The 16,860-nt window shown below is 32.2% G+C and overlaps 2 protein-coding genes across 2 annotated transcripts; one reads left to right on the top strand and one right to left on the bottom strand.

The window, feature by feature from the left end:
• The first annotated feature begins 4,528 nt into the window (after positions 1 to 4,528).
• LOC120076479 (squalene monooxygenase SE1-like) lies at positions 4,529 to 8,448 on the top strand. Its single transcript, XM_039030319.2, has 8 exons — positions 4,529 to 5,199; positions 5,799 to 5,910; positions 6,019 to 6,193; positions 6,696 to 6,864; positions 7,024 to 7,242; positions 7,327 to 7,602; positions 7,695 to 7,973; positions 8,067 to 8,448. The coding sequence occupies exons 1-8, from the start codon at positions 4,954 to 4,956 to the stop codon at positions 8,181 to 8,183; spliced, it is 1,593 nt and encodes a 530-aa protein (XP_038886247.1). The 5' UTR covers positions 4,529 to 4,953; the 3' UTR covers positions 8,184 to 8,448.
• A 6,600-nt stretch (positions 8,449 to 15,048) lies between these two features.
• LOC150030156 (uncharacterized) lies at positions 15,049 to 16,860 on the bottom strand. Its single transcript, XM_090310019.1, has 5 exons — positions 16,724 to 16,860; positions 15,947 to 16,188; positions 15,694 to 15,730; positions 15,514 to 15,571; positions 15,049 to 15,411 (listed from the first exon to the last, which is right to left on the bottom strand). Exons 1-5 carry the CDS (start codon positions 16,733 to 16,735, stop codon positions 15,329 to 15,331), a joined length of 432 nt encoding a protein of 143 aa, XP_090166145.1. The 5' UTR covers positions 16,736 to 16,860; the 3' UTR covers positions 15,049 to 15,328.

A 16,860-nucleotide genomic window follows, 5' to 3' on the forward strand; every position in this document is an offset into this window, starting at 1 on the left:
CAACTAAGCCCAAGCTCACAAAGTCTGCCTGAGAACTCTATAAATAGATAAATTCTCTTCATTTGTAGGGGCAACATTTTCTACATTCAGAGAGCCTACTCCAAGCTTTCAAGGCTTACGCTTTTTTTCTTCAATTCTTCAAGTTAAGCACATCCATCCAACTGAAAGAGAATCAGAGAATCAAGTGAATCAGAGAATCAAGTATTAAAGATCGAACACATCGCATCAAATCAACTTCAACATCAATACTAACTCAAGTTCAACTCCACGAAGTACGTTTCTCCAGAAGCCTCATGTGAACAAAAGTACTTACATTTTTTAGAACATTCTCAACTTTTCCTCTATATTTTCTTATTCCCTAATTTTTTCAAATTTGGTTTCCTTTCAACTTCCTTACATTATCATACATTATCATATTATGTTTCAATCAAAATAGAAAATACATTTTTTTATTTTAGAAAAAACATTCAGAATATTCTCAAGTACTCCTTTTCATATTTCTCTATTTCCTAAATTTCTCAAGTTAATCTCATCTCTTACATTTCCTAATCTTCTCCATCCAAATAAAACTCTTAATTTAAATTAAATTTCTAATCTTCTCCATCCAAATAAAACTCTTAGTTTAAATTAAATTCTAAAAATATACCCCTGATATGAATTAAACCAAAAAAAAAATGAATTAGATCAAGCATGACTTGCATTTTCTTAAAGTAAAATATTAAACCCTTTGTTGCCACAAACCTCAAAATTCTAATTTTAATATTTATGTCAATATTTTTTAATTTGAAAAAATATTTCTTGAAATAATTGGGGAAGTTAATATTTTTATTTCAAATATTTTGTTTTTTCTATAAAATCATACAATTATTTTAAAAAAGAACAAATTATTATTATTATTATTAATTTCAATTTCAATATTTATGTCAATATATATTTTATGGTAATGAAAAAACCTATATTTTATAATTAATATTTTTAAATCAATCTTCTTATTTTCAAGATAATAGTTTATTCTATTTTATTCATTAATTCAAGGGAGGTTAATAAAGAGTTTTAACTTACCTTATATTAGTTGTAGTTATAAATTTATGACATCATAAAAAAAAATATAAGGAAAATAAATATAAACTATGAATCACATGCGATTTGAAGATATAGTTTTTAAATTGAAATGAAATTAAAAGTAGGATATCAAATTTTACAAAATATCTCACTAATATTCTCCCCATATCTCATTTCTCTAAATTCTCAAATTGATCCTCCTCTCTCAATCTCCCTCAATATTCATAAAATAAAATCTCTTATGTGGATTTAGAAAAAATAAAGTAGGTACTTACAAATATTCTCAACCTTTCCTCCATATCTTCTTATTCCCTAATTTTCTTTCATATTTTTCTCTTCCCTAAATTTCTAAGTTAATCTCATCTCTCATATTTCCTCATATTCTCCATCAAAATAAAAGTCGTAATTTAAATTAAATTCTCAAATAAATGCCTAATGTGAATTTAAAGAAAAAGATTGAATTACATCTAGGATGACTTGCATTTTTTTTGTTTGATAATGCTTTTTTCGGGAATGTTGAGAAAAAAATATAGGGAAGAAAACACATGCAATAAAAAAAAAAAAACTACGAAACAAATAACAAAACAAAAGAAAAACAAAGGATTCACACATGATTATAAATCAAAATAAAATAAAATTAAAATTTCCTAAAAAAATAAATGTAGAATATTTTGTGGTGAATTGAAGTAAGGATGGTTTTTTTTTTTTTTTTTTTTTCTAGAATAGTGATGTGAGTATAAGAAAAAGATTAATGGTTTCTTTATGCAAAGACATTTTGACAAGTCATCTCCTTTGCAGAGAGGTGTTTTAGGAAAAGATATCATTGGTGAAAAAAAAAAAGGCTTGTAGCTAACTATTAATTATTAAAGGAGGATATAATGGAAATATGATTAAAAATCAAGGACAACATAGGAATGTGAAAATTCTCCTACTTATACTCTCTTTTAGTATAGTATAGATTAATTATATTTTTTCTTTGTTAAAATTATAGTATTAAATTTTCATCGACATATCAATATTTCCATTGATATTTCTATGTTTCCATGGGTTCGATATCGACATGATGGGTTAATCAATTTTCATTATATAGTAGAAAAATCCATAAAATATAAATAAATAAGCAACAAAATGTCACTAATGTAAATATAATATAAATAATAAACATGTTAACTTGTTTAAAAATCATAAAATGTTTATTTACTAATTTAATTTTTTTGAATTTTTTTATAATTTTTCTAGAAATATCCATCATAATCGACATTTTATCAACATTTTTATCGAAAATTTCATAAAATTAACACATCGATATTTTCAAAAACTTTATTAAAATTAGTAGTTAAATTAGTGAAAATTAAATAGATGATATAATTTAGAATATTAACGAAATTTAGAGTCTAAATTAAAAGTTTAGAGCGAAAATGGTACAAAGTGACAAGTTTAAGGGCAAAGAAATGGTTCTTTTTTCAAATATCTAAATTTACAACTAATTAATAAAGTTTAAATTTAAATACTTAAATTTAAATACTATTTTTGTTTTTCTACTTTCAAATATCCAAACTTCATCCATATACTTTAAATAAATTTTGAAATTAATATTCATAGTTTATTAAATTTTATTTTTCTAAATAAAAAGTCTTTATTAATATTCTCTTGATAAATTGTGAAAATATATTCACATAGTGCATTTTCTTGCATGAAAATTATTATGATCATTTAGTCAATTTTAATAATAATTAACTTTGAATGACTAAATCGAAGATTTATTTAAAATACATAAACTAAAATTAGACAATTGAAAGTAAGAAACTAAAATAGAATAACACTCAAAATACAATGACCAAAAGGATATTTTAGCCTTAAAAAAAAAAGAAAAAATTTCAAGGAAAGAAAAATTTTCATACTATTTACAGAAAAAAAAAAAAAAACACTGATACACATCGATAGACTTCTATCATGTCTATCATATAGTATCAATGATAGACCTCTATCAGTTTCTATCACTAATAGAAGATAATGATAAACTTCTATTAATCTCTATCCAAGAAGATTGAATTTTGCTATTTGTGTAAATAGTTTTCTTGTTTTTCTATTTTTGAAATTTCCTTCAAAAACCATATTAACTTTTACACATAAAATAATGTTGAATAACTTAATTAGTATCAAACGGTAGTAGGAGCCAAAATAACTATAACTCAATTCTTCATTCTTTGGATGCCTAATATATAGCAACCAATAAAGTTGTGGTGTTCATGCTTCATCATGGTCCCCCATACTTTTAGAGTCATAATCTATTATTTTCTTATGCGGTTGGAGGGCAGAGGACCACTAATAATTAATTTACTTGGATTATTTCAAATATATGAATAGCAACTTTGCAATTTTTTTTTTTTTCGCACTAATCGTGTCATTGAAGATATTTATTTTGTTTTATAAATCCGTGATCATTTCTTTATCTAATTAATATGCTTATTTTTATTCTCCCCTTACAAATTTCCATCCAAAAGATTTTATGAAACGAATAATAAAACTTGGAGGTAAACTTGAAAAAACTTATTGGAGAAATCTAGTTTTGCATTTTAATGTGAAGGGTGTTTTTTTTTCAGACTCTCATCCATATATGTTTCAAAACATTTATATGAAAAAATTGGGGTGATATTGCAACTTTTGTAATGAGCATAACTATTTTTTAAATAAGAGACAAAATTTATGGAATATATTTATAATTTTAAAAAGTTTAAAGACTAAATTTATAAGTGAACCCTCTTACTATCTATGTATATATTACAAAAGGTATTGGAGAAATAATCTAAATATAATATAATTGATAATTTTTTCTTTACTCCACAGAAAACGTAGTAGATCCCTCGAAATAAAAAGGTAGGCCCCATTTGATTACTTTTAGTGTTGGTTACTTATGTTCTACATTTATACTGACACATGAGCCCTATATCCAATTTGATTGATGAAATAATGTAATCTGATTAATGAATAAAGAGTAATCAATCCGATTGCGTTTGAGAATTACGTCCCATCGTTATCCTTATTGTTGTAGTTGTCGTTACAACTACCATTATTGTTACTGTTACAATTGAAAAATGATCAATTTTGACATTTTTGCTGTTACAGTTACTGTTTAGCCGTAGAGGTAGAGGTAGAGATAACGATAATAGTAAATTTGACAAAATTAATAATTTTAAGTAAATGATACAATCAAAATCAACTCAATTACGTTTGTGATTCAAGTTCATTAAATTTGATCCATCAATAAAATTTCTTTACAATTATACCAATTTTCATTATGGTTTAATAAACATGACCTTAGTTCAATATGAAGTGAGAGATTCAGGTGAACCTGCTCAGTTTTCCATATGCAAGGAAAACTATAAAAATATTCCAAAATTATATAGAAAAAGACAAACGATCAATTTTCATCCAACAATAATTAATCTTATCGATCTCATTCAATAAATTTTCAAATAGAGAGAGTAATGGAGAAATACTTCATTGTTTCTTGAGGTTGGAGGTTATATCTCGGGTCCATGTAATTGTTTGTACTAATTACTAAAAACAAATAATAATAATTAATTAAGGAGAAATGGGTAGGTAATTAAGCGTCGTAAGTTACTATTAGACGCAAACATTTTTGAGTTTGTAACTAATTAAATCCAAATCCAATGCGACTGTTGATTGAAAGAAGGAGACGGCAACAATGTAATAATGTATGGATGTAACTAATTTAATCCTCTCCGCCTCACAAATTCTATAAAACCATCATTTCTTTTTCAATTTTCACTCTCCGTAACGATTTTTCTTTGGTCGTCGCTCTCGCCGCCGCCGCGGGGATCTCCCCTGAGGTTGCTGTGATTTGCCATTCTCTGTAACCAGGAAACAATGGTGGATCACTGCGCCTTCGGCTGGATCTTGTCCGCCCTCTTCGCCTTCGTCATTGCCCTCTCTTTCTTCCTCGCTCCCAGAAGGAATCGCCGAGTAGAAGGAACCCATTCCACGCCGAGAAGCGACTGTCTCAGAAGCTCTTCAACCACCAACGGAGAATGTAGATCCATCGACGGAGACGCCGACGTCATCATCGTCGGAGCTGGTGTTGCCGGTTCCGCCCTTGCTCACACTCTCGGCAAGGTACAATCGTTTTTTATCGCTTTTTTTTTTTAATTATAAAAAAAATAATAATTAATTATTCGCTTTAGTATAATTGATATTTGATTCATAGAAACCCCGGGAATAAAAGAATCCATTGCAGATTTATGAATTATTATGGATGAGAGGAAAAACAATGGAAAGAAGAAAGAAATTAAAAACTTCTGGTTGTAAATTCCTCTTCCATGTATGCTGTAACCAATGGATGATTGCTTTTTCTTTCTTCCTCTCTTATTGGTGCAAATATATAAAATTAAATTTTTATGCAGCCACTTGTTGATTTTTATAATGGATAAAATCACTGCTTCGTATTTTGATGCAAAATGGTTTTGATTATTGCTGATCGAAGGATAAGGTCCGAATTTATATTTTAAATCTTAACCCAAAACCCAATTTATTTATGTATTTTATGTGATTGTTGTTCATTATCAATCACTCTTTCAAAAGTCAACTATCATTTCAAAAGTTTGATAGTTAAATTTAAAAGAAAAGAATGTTTATATATATATATATATATATATTTCCCTTTTTGTAATTTTTACAATGGAAGCAAAGCAAGCTGATGAGATCAAAACTGGTAGGATGGTCGTCGAGTTCACGTGATTGAAAGAGACTTGACAGAGCCTGATAGAATCGTTGGTGAATTATTGCAGCCTGGGGGATACCTCAAATTGATTGAGTTAGGATTGCAAGGTATGCAATTACCCATGGCAATTTTTTTTTTCCAACTCGCTTCATTTCTTTCTTAAAAGTACAAAATATTCATCAATTAATTTAGGAAAGCAAATGTTTGTAATACAGATTGCGTTGAAGAAATTGATGCACAGAAGGTGTATGGCTATGCCCTTTTTAAGGATGGAAAGAACACTCGACTTTCTTACCCACTGGAAAATTTTCACTCCGATGTATCTGGAAGAAGCTTCCACAATGGACGCTTCATACAGAGAATGAGGGAGAAGGCTGCTTCACTTCCCAAGTATGTTCATTTCGTCTTGTTTTCTTCTCTTTGAATTCATAAGGAGGTTTAGTTAAACTATTTTATACATGTAAATTTACCATTAGTCCGCAACCCATCAGCTTAAACTTTTGAGATAGTCAGTGATTTAACAGTTTAACCTTAATAGAATGTCCCATGATCAAATGTTAAATGTCAATTTTAGTCTATTGAAGTAAAGATTTTGTGGACGGAGTGTTTTGACAATTCATGTCCTTCTGAGTTATTCTGTGATATGAAACATGTGGTCTTTAAACGTTAGGGATTTTATTGTATTGTTAAGCAGATTCGGACAATATGAGGTTGAAACTAATGTTCACTCCTATGTAAATGGATTTAAGACAAAATTTTGTAGGTTTGGGTAAAGATAGAGGCAAATATTCACCATTGACACTTCTGTATTTCTTGTGATTGGAATAATGAATAACTACCCTGGATTCACACATCAATGAAATTTTTTACATGCTGTTTCCATTTCTTGTAGTGTGAGATTGGAGCAAGGGACAGTTACTTCGTTGCTTGAAGAAAAGGGAACGATCAAAGGCGTGCAGTATAAGTCCAAAAATGGTGAAGTAAAAACGGCATATGCTCCTCTAACCATTGTTTGTGATGGTTGCTTCTCAAATTTGCGCCGCTCTCTTTGCAACCCAATGGTAAGGAGACTTCCATGGTATGCCAAAATAGACATTTTCTTTTCTCTTGGGATTTGAGGGCTGCAGAATGATTCTAATTACATTTTGCCAACTGCACGAAAACAGTGAATAAGTTTTTTCAAATTTCGAGCTCTTTATCTGCTCTTTTATCTTTTGCAGGTTGATGTTCCATCTTGTTTTGTGGGATTGGTTCTGGAGAATTGCCAACTTCCTTTTGCAAATCATGGGCATGTTGTTCTCGGAGATCCTTCTCCAATTTTGTTTTATCCCATCAGCAGCACCGAGATCCGTTGTCTGGTTGATGTTCCTGGCCAGAAGGTTCCTTCTATATCAAATGGTGAAATGGAAAAGTATTTGAAGACCGTAGTAGCTCCTCAGGTACAATTTTTCAATAGTCCCAACTTCATGCCGAACTATGTTTTCTAGTGCTCTGAACTGATGACTTTACCATTACTCATGCAGGTTCCTCGGGAAATACATGATGCATTTGTAGCTGCTATTGAGAAGGGTAATATAAGGACAATGCCAAATAGAAGCATGCCTGCCGCTCCCCAGCCGACACCCGGTGCCTTACTAATGGGTGATGCATTCAACATGCGCCACCCTCTCACCGGTGGAGGAATGACAGTAGCTTTGTCTGATATTGTTGTGCTCAGGAACCTCCTGAAGCCACTGAAAGACTTGAATGATGCACCAACTCTCTGCAAGTATCTAGAATCCTTTTACACTCTGAGAAAGGTATAACTTCAGTTTACATTGATGGCAATCCTAAAAGCCATTTTACCATAGGCCGTAAGTAAAATCTCTAATATATTCGTCTCAAACTGCAGCCAGTGGCTTCTACAATCAACACATTGGCAGGGGCATTATACAAGGTCTTTTGTGCATCACCAGATCAAGCAAGGAAGGAAATGAGACAAGCTTGCTTTGATTATTTGAGCCTTGGAGGAATATTCTCAAATGGACCTGTCTCCTTGCTTTCGGGATTGAATCCTCGCCCATTGAGTCTTGTTCTCCATTTCTTTGCGGTGGCAATATATGGAGTTGGTCGCTTACTGCTTCCATTTCCTTCTCCGAAAGGCATCTGGATTGGAGCAAGATTGATCTATGTGAGTTTTGAACTAACAAAACACCATCATTTCATAATTTCCTCTTAGACAAGTAATGACTAATGGGAAATGAATTGGGTTTGTTTGTTGTAGAGCGCATCAGGAATCATATTTCCAATAATAAAGGCGGAAGGAGTTAGGCAGATGTTCTTCCCAGCAACTGTTCCTGCTTATTACAGGAGCCCACCAGTTTTTAAACCCATGCCATGAAAGTGATGAAATACATGAAGGATCAAATTTTGGGCATTGTTTGTATCATATCTGAGGAGGAAAAAGAGGCCTTAAAAGGAAGATAAGTCAAATTTTTTGTTGTTAGATTTTGGTTTCAATTGTTGATCAATAAAGCTGTGTACTTTTGATCTGGAGCCAGGAGTGTAAATATTCTTAATTCATTTCAAGAACCCCCAATCACTTATGTATTGTCAAACTGCCTTGGGAACAATGTAATAGAGTAAAGAGACTTCTTTTTGTTTAATTGGTAGTATTCTAAATGCATAATATTGTGCCCTTTTTATTTATTTATTTATTTTTTTTTCTCCATTTTCCAAATATATTATCGCACATAATCAAATACATTGCTAAAACCACATAGCGTTGAGAGTTATTTGATGGCAAAAGTATCGAAAGAAAAAAAAGTTGTTAGTTTCTTAATTAGATACTTAGAGTTTTTATTATAAAAAAGATGAAGGAAATAAGTAAATGTAAGATTGTTAAATCTACGGGTATTCAAAAGACACTATGACTCGAAAAAATCGACCAATCCAATTCCATCCGTATGATTTGGATTGAATTGAATTCAAATAAATGAAAATTTGGTAAGTTGAGTTAGTTGATGGGTTCATCTAAAATAACCTAAATTAATCTAAACTTATTAGTAACTTTAAAACATATATTTTTTTTTTTCCTTATGATTCAATTATATATACATGTACTTATTAAAATTTTATTTTTTTTGAACAATTTATTCTCCAATCATTCCTGATTTAAATAGATAATTCAATTAACTTGAATCAACCTAACCCAAATGTTTCACGGTTAGGTTGGGTTGGATTATTTTTTAATTGGGGTTATATGGATTGAGAAAATTAATCACCCAAACAATTGGATTGATTATTTCAATCCAATCTAACCCACAAACACTAGAATCATCCGCAAGTCTCTTCGAACCAAAATTTTGGTTAACTTAACACTATTCTTTCCCGGTTTATTAAACACTTGAGAATACAAAGAAATAAAAATAGGAAAATTATTTCAAATGACAAAACTACTGAAAATATCTACAAAATAGCAAAATTTTGAAATCAATCGATGATAAACACGAATAAATATTAGTCTATCCTAAAATTTTATATTTTGATTATTTTTTTCCTATTTGAAAACGGCCCTACAAAATACTTCCCTTCTTAAAAAAAAAAAAAAAAAAAAAAAAAAAAAGGCAAAATATAAAATGCCTCTAAATTATAGGATAAAAATGAAAGTTCTCAAGTTTGAGATATATTATTGAAACTTGTCAAAAAATTCAGGGGTATTTTGTATAATTAAAATTTCCAAAATGAACCCTTTTACCAAGCTACAAGTACTATGACATCCAACAGGAATAAATTTAATATGGTACTGAGAACTCTTTTAGGGTGTGTTTGGTATGTGATAAAAGTAGAGAGTTGAGTTGAGTTGAGTTGGTAATTATTATCTGAAGAGTTAAATTATCTGGGAAGTTAAATTGTCTGTGTTTGTTGTGCAGAGTTGAGTTGAGTTGGTAATTATTGTCTGTGTTTGTTGTGCAGAGTTGAATTGAGTTGAGTTGGAGGATCTGATGCAGTTTTTTTGTGAATGGGATTAGTTCTATTTTTTTCTGTTTGTTTTTTTTATTTCATTCTTTTATTTTTATAGTTTTATGCTTTGCTATTGTTGATTAATTTTCAAATATACACGTATTTTCTCAAATCATTTATGACATAAACTGGACAATCTCAATTTGTAGAACATAATAGATTATTTTTCATATATTCTTTTCAAAAACTGTAATAATTCTAATTCTCCTCAATCGGTAAAACATATCAACAAAATATTTTCATATTGCTACTCAATTAATTGGTATATTGTATATTGTATGTATATATATTGAAGGTATATATATTTCATATTGAATGTTTGTATGTATATATATCCAAAAAAATTCACAAAATATATGTTCTTTTCGATACTTATAATATTAGTTATATTTACAAATACAAAAAGTACATGTTTTCAAGTACGCAAAAGTTATCATTCTTTTCGACATGACAATCCACTGTCCATTTGCTGTTATCCAAAAGAACTATAAACAAAATATAGGGGTGTGGTCAGTCTACATGTTTCTTCCTAGTAGACGGAGGCAGTACCTCTTCCGTGCTTGTTCTGGTACTGAAAGGAAGCAATCTGTCTTCTGAATGTCTGTGACAACGAGGTCAATAAGGGTGACCTGATCATCCTCATTCAGGCCATCAATGTTGTATATGGCATTTACTACTTCCTTTCGACGCCCGAACTCCAACTCATACTTCTTCTTTTGCCACGATGCAAGTCTACCCATGTGTGTGCTCTGCATTTCAACAGTCGATCTCATGATGTCGATCATTTCAGCTTGGAATGATGACCTCTTCCTCTTACTGCCTCGAGATGACTCGGCAGGTACACTCGCTCTACCTGTAGATTGCTCTGCTGGCTCTTCTTCTATTTCATCTTGATTTAATGGTGATTCTGTCTGGCAAACCTCAGGGGTGTGACAATCCTGTGATCCAAGTCGAATCTCATCTTCAAACTCTCTGAATGCATTCTTCACCATCACGTATGGGTCCTCACTTGATTGCCCTACTGCTCTGTCTTTCCCAAATACGGTGGATAGGTCATCGTAATGTGGGAATGGCTTGTTCCACATCCCCTTCGCATTGGGATGACTCTGCATTAATACACATACACATTATTAATATTTATATTATAACACGTATTCGTACATTTTTTTTTCTAGAATCTTACCCGAACCCAAAGATCGAAAATCTCCCTTTCAACCTGGACACATTTGAACTCCTCGTTCCAGCCGAACCCCACTGACTTAACATCTCTGATACTGCGTTGTATTGTTTCTTCAGACTTCTCACCTTGCACTTAATGGTATTATGATTCAATGCGCACCCGGGCACTTTCTCATGCAGAATTCGCTCCAAGTGTTGTAGGTATCCTGGTTGAAACGTCCCATTATCGAACCTCCAACCGGTCTCCACCAAATACAATAGAGCTTCCACCAACTTAGCGTCCTCCACCTTCGACCATACGTGTTTAGACCTCTTACCATTACCTGTCATTATGCTGCATACATACGTTTGTTGAATGAAAAGATGCTATAAATTAAACACATGCACAAACAAAGGATAAACTGCTGAAATTATATGTTCCAATTTAACTTGTTCACACAGAGTCTTGGCACAAAATATTTTCACGACATACTTGGAATGTTCCATAATTAAATTCCATTTAGTAGTAAAAGAAAAGTAAGCAATGAACATTGAATAATCAGGCTATTTCGACCGCTAAGTCATCCCTGAACTTGGTCCATTCCTCTAATGATTCAACAAATTCAATATGATCCCCATCAAGACCAACTGATGCAGAATTCTCCTCATCGGGCACGTCAAGCATTTGCACCGATTCTCATCTCCCTTGTGATCAAGTTGTGAATAAGGCAACATGCAATTATTGTTCGACATTGGACTTGTAGTAGGTAGAATGATTTTCCCCTAAGAATAGCCCACCGCCCCTTTAGCAACCCAAACGCTCGCTCGATAATGTTTCTTGCTGAAGAATGTTTCATTTTGAAAAATTCTCTTGCAGTTGTCGGTGCGTTTCCTGCTCCACGCCAATCGGAGAGATGATATCGTTTCCCTTTGTACGGTGCCAAGAATCCTTCAACATTGGGGTATCCAGCATCACATAGGTAATAGTATCCTATACACGTTTCGAAATGTCATGCACATGTGTTGTGGCAGGTATGCATGTTTAAATAACGTATACGGTTATTATAATACCCTTTGGAACCCTTAATCCGTAAGGTCGTGAAACCACATCCCTAAGAACCCTTGAATCGACTGTAGACCCTTCCCACCCTGGCAAAACGAAGACAAACTCCCCATTTTGATCACACAACGCAAGAACATTTGTGGCAATCTCTCCATTTCTTGTCCTATATTGAGGTCGATCGACAACACTAACATTCACTTTAATGTATGTCCCATCAAACGCACCTAGACAATTCTGTTTCTCTCAAGTGATCAGAATGAATTAAAAAAAATCTATCATTGCATGCATATTTATGACGTATTCATATAAAAAACTGAGTACTTTTTGTACCTGAAACCACTTCCATCTTCCATCGGTGAATGTATTTGTGATCGGTTCTGGTTTTCTTAACAAAACAGTGTGAAGTTGAAAGACTGCCCTAAGAACTGTGTTGAAATATTTCGAAACTCTCACCAGACCTCGAAAAGTTTCTACGTACCACTCGATTCTTGACATCGTGTGCAAGAATGTGTAGAAATATCACAACCATCTCTTCGACATCCATACATCTTGTTGGTTCCAAACAACCAGTCGACCGTAGCATATTACATAGAATCGTAAAGGTACATCTATCCATTCGGATGCTTTCACGACATGTCAAGTCACTCTCGTAAATTAGGCGAAAGAAGGTTAACTGCCTAATGTAGTACCTAGCATATGTCGGTTGTCTCTCTATCCTTCGGTAGTTGTTCAATAACGTGGTTAGTGATATAAACAACTGTATTTGAGAGTGTGAAATAATTCTCATGATCAAAAAGAGGTCTTCAACCGTATCCATCTTTATAGGGAAAAGGGATACACAAGTTGTTCCTGAAAGGGTAAGGTATTTGGCGGATTATGTTTCATGATTAAGAAAGAATAGCAAACGATGTCAAGCGTCGGTATTGGGCATATTGGGTTATAGTTTAGATTTATGGTGTTATTTCCAATGTATCTATAATAATCTAAAAATACATGTTTTCAAGGGCTTAGTGGGTTTTTTTTTCCTAAGGATAGGGTTGAGGGTATTTTAGTTAAGTCTTTTTAAGGGCCTAGTCGGTTCTTTTTTTTTTTTTTTTTTAAGGGCCCAATGTACCTATAATAATCTAAACTTGTCATAATCCTAGTTCCCAGGACAACAAATTTTCACCGAAAGATGTGTTAAAACGATGTATATAGAAAAAAATATGCATTTTTCCATATTTTCAAAACTTGGTAAACCGATTGTATGAATATTGGTGTGCAATATTTTTTTAATTCTTATGTCACCGATTAGAAACTATATTTTTCAGAAATTAAACATTGGTTATAATATTAATACCATCGTTTCATTACAATTACATAATTTATAAATAATAAAAAAAAAAATCAATTTTGATTGTGAAACGATAGTAAGACATACTAAAATTAATCCTGAAACTAGCTTGATAATAACACACCAAAATGTATAGAATATGATCTTATTGAAGCTGAAAAAAAAAGAAAGAATTGAAATGAACATATTATTAGATTAAAAAAAAATTACATAACAGTACTATTTCACCCATAATTCATAAAAAAAAAAACTTGAGAAGTATCAGAGGAGGTGAAAAACAATAAGAGCGAGATCCTCCTCATGAGCGAGATCGTATTATTAGATAAATAAAATTACAGTACTATTTCACCCATAATTCATAAAAAATTTAAGAAGTATCAGAGAGCGAGATCCTCATTGTTTTTCACCCATTGAAATGAACTTATTATTAGATAAAAATAAATTACATAATAGTACTATTTCACCCCTAATTCATAAAAATTTTGAGAAATATCAGATGAAAAAATATAATGTCGCCAACCATTAATAAAAAAAATGTGTGAACTAGTATTTCAAAAAAAAAAAAAATGTGACCAACAATTAACAAATAACATATTTTCATAAAAAAGATTAAAAAAAATAAGTCCTAAAAAAAAGAGATACTTTGAACTTCAAAATAACAAATCTTCTCAAACTAATTAAGAATGATTTGTGCAATTAGTTTGGACCCCACAAAAAACACAAAATATTGATAGTTAGATTAGAAATAAAATAAAATAAATTGAACTAAGAAGTAACCAACAAAAAAATAAATTGAACTAAAGAGTAACCAACAAAAGGTGGAAATATAATGGAGAAAGACAGTGGAAATATAAAACGTACGAGTGAGAAGTCATCTATAAATAGAAGAGGGAGAAAGAAGTGCTTGTTGGAGAGAGTTGAGTGCATTTATTAAAGAGTGAAATTAATTTAATCTCATTAATTAAAGAGTGAAATTAATTTGAGTGTTAGTTGAAAGTAAGTAACAGCCATGGTAGTAAAGTCAAGTAAATACAAATAGTAAAGTCAAGTAAATAGAAATAACATATTTTCATTAAAAAAAAAAAAAAAAAAAATTAGAGTGAGATTCTCCTCATAAAATTAACAAGATTCGACCCACATTTCTAGCGAGATTTCCTTCCAGAGCGAGATCCTCATTATAAAATTAGCGAAATTTACTTCTAGAGTGAGATCCTCATCACAAAATTAGGGAGATTTAGCCCACATTTTTAGCGAGATTTCCTTCTAGCAAGATCAGATTTCACTTGTCCAGGGTTGAAGTTCCAACTTATGAACAACCCTTTATACATATTGTTTCCAAGTTTTTCTTTGTTTGTCGTGTTATGTATGTCGAAACTTCAACCTACGACAACCCTAATATGCATATTGTTTCCAAGTTTTTCTTTGTTTGTCGAGTTCTCAACGTTCGACCTCTACATTAATCCAATTCTCAACCCTCGACTTCTAGTAAAACAACAATATTTCTCTAATATAAAAGATCTAACATTTCTCTAATATAATAAGTTTTGAAAACAACCATATTGATATAAAAAGTACTAGTTTTGAGGGGATAAAAAAAGAGAGTTTTGAGTGGATAAAAAAGGGGATTTTAATAACCCATAGATTTTCTTTATGGGCTTAACAAATATGGGTAATAAATATCCACCCAACTCAACTCAACTCAACTCATATCCATTTATCAAACACCCCTTAGTGTGTTAAGCAAAAAGAAAAATGTTTGCCGTGCCTGCGTGATATCACGCCCCTATTGGAAAAAAAATATTAATACATGACCCACTCTTATTTTGCTGTACTATAAGAAACTCAATTTCTCGTAATAAATACATGATTAACGAAGGGAATTTCAGCAAAAAAAAACCAATAATATCTCATACTATTAAAATGGTTCCCGGAGCTCCAAACCATAGGCAACTATCAGTTTTGTTAAGTCTTATGCTCTACTGTTGTTCTTTCTTTCTGACTTTATGGCCTCATAAGATGTCATCACCTCTTTGAACTTGGCCTCAGCAGCTTCTGCAACACAATGACCATTAGGGGTTACGGTAGAAAAAAAAGATGAATATTTAGAGGAGAGAAAAGAAAAGCATGATGCCCAATCATCTTCTATAGTTCTACCTTTATTATCCTGGTTCTGATCTGGATGAAACTGCTTCGCCTTGGATTGGAATGCTGTCTGTTACCATGAATGGATAGTCCAATTCACAACCAAAGCCTTGAATAATAAACTAGTTCAAAGAAACAGACGACTCTAGTACAATAGTAATATAGGAACGCATATAAATTTAAGGAATATACCTTAATCTCAGCATCTGTATAAGGTGTTTTGCGACACCTGTAGCAGACATGTAAGACACGATGCCACTTTTAAGACAGACAATTTAAATTAAATCCAAAGGACCAGAATTTGAACGAAATCTCTCAACATAGAAAAGAGGAATAGTGCCGGACGGAATGAAACCCGATTGGTAGGTTTAATCCTAACCAAAATTGGAGGGAAAGAAAAATATCCATAATTTAATTGTAAGCAATGTTAACACACTAACTTCACCTGTTGAGACCCAAAACTGTATAATGATGAGATAACAAGTAACTGGGTCTGTCTCTTGGAGTTTCCCTGTAATTATTAGTGTTACTTTGCTCTCTGTAGAACGTCTCGGCCTTCCAATACCAATCATCTCGCTGGTGATGTTGATGATACGCACCAGGACCATTTTCTCTCCAGCTTTCGTAGCCTCTCTTGTATTTGTTCCTCTCTCTGTTGAAAACATTCTGCATGCGTCTTATGCGCTCCTAAATTAAACAGTGCACAGTGAGATCCAATCAGACCAAGAGGAAAAGGATGAGGCATCCAGAGTTCACAGTGAGAAAGAAATAAAATAGAGGTTTCAAAAAAGATAAGATAAATCATGGTGAGACAAAGACGTTGGAAGTTTTGAATGCCAAGCGTGTGGTGGTGGTAATGGATTGAGATGTTTGAGGATAGTTTCAAGGTCCAAAGCTCAAACCAAAAAATTTAAACAATTTGTTTCGTCCTGGAACTAGCCTTGGGGATTAAAGGGGTAGGCCATTAGAATAATGCAAGGAGCAGTGTCCCCAATACCTGGTCAATAAACTTGAGCTTACCCAACAAGGGTCAAATGAGATTCTGGCCAAAAAAGCATCACTAGAGCTTCTCGTGAAATTTCAAATTCAAATTAACAAAGAAAGCAGTATAAATTCCAAGGTTTTCATAACTTTAAAAAATGACGGAATAACATTGGGAGACACTATACACTAATATTTCTGCACGAACAAGGAAAAGAATAAACAGCCATGGAATTCTTACCACCCTCTCCATTTCTTCTTCATACTCCTCTTGCAGCCTACGATTATACCTTTTCCATGCTTCCTCCTGAAATGATGTCCGGAAAGAACGCCCACTTCCTCCACCCCATGATGATTGTGTCCTGCTCAACTTTTGTT

Source organism: Benincasa hispida, unplaced genomic scaffold (assembly GCF_027475165.1).
Source record: "Benincasa hispida cultivar pf3 unplaced genomic scaffold, pf3_genome.v1.1 HicScf514, whole genome shotgun sequence".
Classification (NCBI taxonomy): domain Eukaryota; kingdom Viridiplantae; phylum Streptophyta; class Magnoliopsida; order Cucurbitales; family Cucurbitaceae; genus Benincasa; species Benincasa hispida.

Coding starts and splice junctions, on each gene's coding strand:
- LOC150030156 (XM_090310019.1), bottom strand. Junction 15,731..15,946: donor ACAGTTTTGGGTCTCAACAG/GTGAAGTTAGTG, acceptor TGTCTGCTACAG/GTGTCGCAAAACACCTTATA. Junction 15,412..15,513: donor TCAGAACCAGGATAATAAAG/GTAGAACTATAG, acceptor ATTGTGTTGCAG/AAGCTGCTGAGGCCAAGTTC.
- LOC120076479 (XM_039030319.2), top strand. CDS start 4,954: ATGGTGGATCACTGCGCCTTCGGCTGGATCTTGTCCGCCCTCTTCGCC. Junction 5,911..6,018: donor GATTGAGTTAGGATTGCAAG/GTATGCAATTAC, acceptor TTTGTAATACAG/ATTGCGTTGAAGAAATTGAT. Junction 7,974..8,066: donor TTGGAGCAAGATTGATCTAT/GTGAGTTTTGAA, acceptor TGTTTGTTGTAG/AGCGCATCAGGAATCATATT.